The following is a 6,816-nucleotide window of genomic DNA, read 5'->3' as shown; positions in this document are numbered from 1 at the left end:
ATGTAAAATTGTGAACTAGAAATAGAAATACCTTAATAGAAAAGAACTTGTATGGAAGAAACAAATAGAACCAAATGCTTGAAATGTATTAAGAACCAAATGTTGATAACTACAAGCTTAACTTATATTGAAATGAAAACTATTGAGATAATTATAATGCTTAAGCCTATTGTAAGTATATGAGACGTAAAAATTGAGATGCCTAAGCTATGAAGTGGCTCCCCTTTATATAGGGAAGGGGAGTGAAACGCAAACATACTAAAGACAGCCAACCCCAATCGGGGACGTGTGTTTCCAGCTCCTTTGCCTTAATTCTCCTCTTAATTGCTTGGAGAATCCTATGTTGGTGATTAATTGTGCGATTAATCACCCGGTTAAGACCTTAATTCTTGGCATCCTAGGTAGTTTGGAATCCTATCTTTTCCACCTTGACTTGGACTTGAGTTTGGGATTGACTTTGATTGTTGGCAATATTTGCATTACACACATTAGTCCATCAATTTCTTCATGCAAAACCCATGCCAATACTCCATGCTAGTCCAATACTTAGTTTTATTTACCCATTGCACTCTAGTAGCACATCTTGTAGTATTTTAGCTCCAAAAAGCTTAAGTATCCTACAAAACATGTGGAAAGTAGCAAATGCAACTAGAATAACAAATATCAGCTCAAAACACTATGATAAGTTCTAAATGTCATGTAAAATGGAGCTAATATAGGGGGTGAAAATATATAAAATATGCACTTATCAAACTCCCCCAAGATAAACTCTTGCTTGTCCCTAAGCAAGAAACCACACCCCAACAATTGCAATATCCCAAAACAAGCTAAGCATAATGATTCAAAAACCCGAAACAACATGAGCAAGGAATAAAGCAAAACATGGATGAGATTTACACGACGGTGTAGCATGGAAAATATTGAATGAACCTTTAAGCTCTTGTATGATATTTTGGACTCTTACGGTGCACTCAAACTCTTTTATATGCGAAAGGACAATTTTGTGAATAAACACTCAACTATCCTCGACTTATAATAATGTGCCCGCAATCTAATATGGAAATCAATCAAAACTAGTAAGCCAAAACAATCAAATGTAAGCATGATAAAGAAGCCAAGTGGGTAGGAAGAAGGCAATATGTAATGGGTAAGAAGAGGGAACAAATGAATTGTGGATTGTGGAGCTAATGTCAAGCTAGCAACAACCAAATGTAAGGATGCTCAATCCCAATTCTAACCCAATTTTGCAATTCAAAACATAAGAAAACTCTCCATAATATATGAATAATGCATGAGCGTTTCTCACATTAACATTTTCTTCTCTTTTTTTCTTTTCAATTCGTATTTTTTTTTTCATTTCATTTTCATGCTTTTTATTTCATTCTTTTTCTTTTCTTTATTTTTTTATTTCAATTCACCATCATTTTTCTTTCATCATTTTCATTTTCTTTCTTGAGCATTAAGACCAAGCTCACATGATAATCAAACTTTAATACAAATCCCAATTGAGCACCCAAACAAAACTAAACAAAGCTACTAGCTCAACAAGGTAGGCAAGTTATAATGTTGTTTGAGTCGGTTTAAGCTTTCTTTGGTAGAGGTTGAACGGACATTTCCTCTATCACACCTACGATCTTATTCTCATGGTATAGCTTCAAACGATGACCGTTTGCTTTGAAGTTTTTGCCCTTTATGGTTATCACTTCAACGGAACCAAACTTGTTGACATTTGTGACGGTATATGGACCGGTCCACTGTGATCGTTACTTTCCCGGAAATAGCTTGTAACGGGAACTGAATAGCAACACCTTATCACCAATTTGAAATTCCTTGTTCAAGATCTTCTTGTCATGCCATATTTTTGTTCTCTCCTTGTAGAGACGGGAGCTCTCAAAAGCTTGCAAGCGGAATTCATCAAGTTCATTGAGTTGCAATAACCGCTTTCCACTCAATTTCGGATCCATGTTAAGATCCTTAACCGCCCAATAAGCCTTTTGTTCCATCTCAACAGGAAGATGGCACGCCTTTCCGTAGACCAACCTATATGGTGAGGTACCAATAGGTGTCTTATATGTGGTACGGTAGGCCCACAAGGTATCATCGAGCTTCATACTCTAATTCTTTCATGATTTGGCAACAACTTTCTCAAGTATGGACTTGATCTCACGGTTAGAAACCTCCACTTGGCCACTAGTTTGTGGATGGTAGGCCAAGCCTCTTCTATGATAGACTCCATATTTCTCCAATAAGGTATCATGTTATTTCTCACCAAAATGTCTACCACGATCACTAATGATCGCTCTTGGAACACCAAACCTTGGAAATATGATCTTCTTGAATAAGTTGATCATGGTATGAGCATCATTTGTTGGAGTAGCAATTGCCTCTACCCATTTAGAGACATAATCAACGGCAACCAAAATATACCAATTCTCGTTTGAGGAAGAAAACGGTCCTTGATAATCAATACCCCAAACATCGAACACCTCTACTTCCAAGATACCATGTAAAGGCATCTCGTGCCTCCTTGATATGTAGCCCATTCTTTGGCAAGCATCACAAGCCATCACGAAATTTTTAGCATCTTGGAACATAGTTGGCCAATATAAGCCGGATTGCAACACTTTTGCAACGGTCTTGGACGGTCCATGATGACCACCATAAGGAGAAGAATGGCAACCTTCTAGCACCCCTTTCACATCCCATTGTGGGATACATCTCCGGAATAGCCCATCGGAGCAATGTTTGAATAATTTTGGATCGTCCCATAGGAAGAACTTGGCATCATGTAAGAACTTCTTGTTTTGTTGATATGAAAGGTTGGGTGGCAATTCTCTTCCAACTAAAAAGTTGGCTATGTCGGCATACCAAGGAGTATTGGCTTCCAACACCATCAAAACATCATCGGCGAAGGAATCATCAATAGGTAACTCAATACCTCCATCATTGAACTTCAAACGGGATAGGTGATCGACAACAACATTTTTGGCCCCCTTATTGTCTTTAATCTCCATATCAAATTCTTGCATGAGCAAAATCCATCGTATCAACCTTGGCTTAGCTTCTTGTTTGGCTAGGAGGTGCTTCAATGCGGCATGATCGGTATGAACAATGACTTTTGAACCGATCAAGTAAGAGCGGAATTTGTCTAAAGCATAGACAATAGCAAGTAGCTCTTTCTCCGTGGTGGCATAATTGATTTGAGCCACATCCAAGGTTTTGCTAGCATAGTAGATAGCATGGAGAACCTTGTCCTTTCTTTGTCCTAGCACGACACCTACCGCATAGTCACTTGCATCACACATGAGTTCGAACGGTAAGTTCCAATCCGGTGATTGGATGATAGGTGCGGAAATCAAAGCCTTCTTGATCCTATTAAAAGACTCAAGACAATCGTTAGTAAATACAAAGGGAGCATCTTTTAAAAGAAGCTCCGTAAGGGGTTTGGCAATCTTAGAAAAATCTTTAATAAAACGGCGGTGGAATCCCGCATGGCCTAAGAAACTCCTTACACTCTTCACATTTACCGGTGGGGGTAGTTGCTCAATAACTTGGACCTTAGCACGGTCCACTTCAATTCCTCTTTCCGAAACAATATGACTAAACACCACTCCTTCATTCACCATGAAGTGGCACTTTTCCCAATGCAACACCAAGTCAACTTTTTCACAACGCTTTAAAACTTCAGACAAGTTAGCCAAACATGCATCAAAAGAAGAACCATAGACACTAAAATCATCCATAAACACCTCCATGATAAACTCGATAAAATCGGAAAAGATGCTTATCATGCAACGTTGGAAAGTGGCGAGGGCATTATTTTAACTAAACTTCCTTTTTATCATTTTTATCATTTTTAACTACGGTGGTTCCCCCTTTTTTAGAAACCACTTGGACCGGACTCACCCATTTAGAATCAGAAATAGCATAGATAATTCCCGCATCTAACAATTTAAGTACTTCTTTTTTTACCACTTCTTGCATGTTAGGATTTAGTCGTCTTTGACCTTGGACACATAGTTTATGATCTTCCTCAAGATTAATTCGATGCATGCAAAACTCGGGGCTTATGCCCTTTAAATCGTCAAGTTTGTATCCAATGGCTTTCTTGTGAGACCTTAAGACATGAAGAAATTTAGCCAATTGACTCTCATCTTACATAGCACTAACGATTACCGGACACATCTCCTCATCATCTAGAAAAGCATACCTCAAATTGGAAGGAAGAGGCTTAAGTTTGGGTTTTTATACCTCAAGGTCGTGAGGTGTAGCAACCAAACCTATAATGTGTGAGCTTTCCTCTAATGATAGATCCTCTCCATCTAATTCTTGCTCCAAAGCATCAATATCTTCATTCCCAATCTCATCATCACCTGCAAATGGTTCCAATAACAAGAGTGCCTCCAAAGGATCTTTGGATAAATATCGAGGTGTAGAGCCATCTATAACAATGTCAACAACATCCAAAATGTCAATAGAATAACAAGACTCTTTTATCTTGGGACTCTTCATGGCACTATTCAAATTATACGTGACCTTATCGTCACCCACTTCCAATGTAATTTTACCATTCTTGACATCAATTAATGAACCCGCGGTATGTAAAAAGGGTCTTCCCAAAATGATTGGGATTTGGGCATCTTCCGCCATGTCAAGAACAATGAAATCAAACAGAATAAAAAACTTACCAACTTTAACGGGAACATCCTCCAAAACTCCCAAAGGGCATTTTATGGAACGGTCCGCCATTTGCAATGTGACACTAGTGCATTTTAAGACTTCCATATTAAGCTTAGCACTAATAGAGTAAGGTATTACACTCACACTAGCACCTAAATCGCATAAAGCTTTATAAATTTGATAGGTGCCAATTGTGCATGGAATAGAAAAGCTACCGGGATCTTTTAACTTAGGAGAGGACTTGTTTTGCAAAAGAGCACTCACCTCGGCGGTGTGAGCTATCGTTTCAACTTTGTCAAAATTCCTCTTCTTAGTTAAAATGTCTTTCATGAACTTAGTATAAGATGGAATTTGAGTAATTAATTCGGTAAGGGGACGGTTACCTGGAGATTCTTCACAAATTCCATGAACTTACCAGATTGAGAATTCTTTTGATGCTTTGCCAATATATGAGGGAATGACACTTTGACTTTTTCCGGCACCTTTGCTTCAACATATTTCTTTGGAGGAGCATCCTCCACTCCCTTGACTTTCGCAACAACAAGTGGATCATCCACCTTCTTTGGAACATCTTCACTTTCCTTACCATTTGGAGAAATCTCCAACTCAAGAAGTACCTCCTCATCTTTTGTGGGCATGGATGGCCCATCATATTTCATACCACTTCTTAAGGAGATAGCATTAAGGGTAGCATGTGGTTGCTCACCTTGAGGGGGTAGTTGACCCGTTTTCCTTGCAAAGCTAGATGAGGCAAGTTGAGCCATTTGTTGTTCCAACATCTTGATCGGGGCATTTTGAGCTTGCTCATTCTTTTGGATTTGAGCCAACAATTCCTTTTGCTTTTGGACTATCAAGCCCTCTAGCTTACCTCCTCCTTGGTTGTTTTGTTGGCAATTTTGTGGTGGGGGTTGATTTTGTTGGTAATTGTTTTCTGGGGGCCTTTGTTGATTTTGATAACCCGGTGGAGGATTATACTTTTGTTGTTGAGGGACATAGGCATTTTGTTGTGGTGGGGGTTGTGGTTGAGGATTGAGCACATTGTTGCTTCTATAAGACATATTCGGGTGAAATCTTGTATTTGGACTATATGTGTTTGAGAATGTACCCGGTGGATAAGCATTTTGTCTTAAAGCTAGAAAGGCATTTACCTCTTCAATAGGAGCTTGGCAATGAGCGGTGTAATGACCCGCACCTCCGCAACTGTCACAAATGATGTTTTGACTTGTAGAAGACATGGCATTGGGTTGTTCAACGGAATCTCTAGCATCCATTTCCGCCAATTGTTGTTGGAGTGAGGCAATTTGAGCTAGCAAGACGGAGTTGTTGGAGGATTCTTCTTTACCTTTGAGTGGCACAATGCAGGAATTGACATATTGTGCATCATGGGCCACCATAGATTCGATCGTGGCATGAGCAAGACCAGTGTCAATTTGAAAAAACCGCCCATTGTTGGCGGAATCAAGAATCCTTCGGGATTCGGCACAACATCCATTGTAGAATGTTATAACTAGAAACCAATCATCTAGCCCATGATGTGGGCATTGTCTTTGTAGCTCGTTGTACCTCTCCTAAGCTTCATATAAGCTCTCAAGAGCTTGTTGACGGAATCTGGTGATTTGGCTCCTCAAAGTTTGAGTTTTCACCGGTGGAAAAAACTTTTGATAGAAAGCAAGAGCCAATGTCTCCCAATTGGTGATTCCCATGACGGTGCGGTCAAGGATATTGATCCAAAGCTTGGCCTTGTCCTTCAAAGAGAAATGGAAAAGTATTTCCCTTATTTGGGCTTGAGTGACGCCCGTTTGACGGATCATGGAGCAATAATCACAGAAATTTTGCACATGCAAATTGGGATCCTCCAAAGGACTTCCCCCAAATTGCTTCCTCTCCACAAGCCTAATGAAAGCCGGTTTGATCTCGAATTCCGGCGCGGTAATTTGAGTAGTTGTGATACCGGCCGGAAGCATGGCCGTGGTGGGCTTTAAGTGATCGGAAAGTTTCACCATCTTTTTAGTAGTAGATGGTGGTGGTGGTGGATATGATGAACTTGAAACCTCCTCCTCTTCAAGAATTTTTAGATCGTCTAGGTAAGATTTTCTAGCACTTTCAAGTTGTTCAGAAGAAGCGGCTTCTTTCACT

General features: G+C 39.6%; 1 protein-coding gene and 1 non-coding gene across 2 annotated transcripts; one reads left to right on the top strand and one right to left on the bottom strand.

The window, feature by feature from the left end:
- Window positions 1-1,763: 1,763 nt before the first annotated feature.
- On the bottom strand, window positions 1,764-2,111 carry LOC141632148 (uncharacterized). Its single transcript, XM_074444722.1, has one exon. The coding sequence runs from the start codon at window positions 2,109-2,111 to the stop codon at window positions 1,764-1,766; it is 348 nt and encodes a 115-aa protein (XP_074300823.1).
- A 4,093-nt stretch (window positions 2,112-6,204) lies between these two features.
- LOC141635240 (small nucleolar RNA R71) lies at window positions 6,205-6,311 on the top strand. Its single transcript, XR_012539939.1, has one exon. It is a non-coding gene; the product is annotated as a small nucleolar RNA R71 (small nucleolar RNA).
- The last annotated feature ends 505 nt before the right edge of the window (window positions 6,312-6,816 follow it).

Source organism: Silene latifolia, chromosome Y (assembly GCF_048544455.1).
Source record: "Silene latifolia isolate original U9 population chromosome Y, ASM4854445v1, whole genome shotgun sequence".
Taxonomy (NCBI): domain Eukaryota; kingdom Viridiplantae; phylum Streptophyta; class Magnoliopsida; order Caryophyllales; family Caryophyllaceae; genus Silene; species Silene latifolia.
This window is presented reverse-complemented; position numbering and strand designations above follow the sequence as displayed.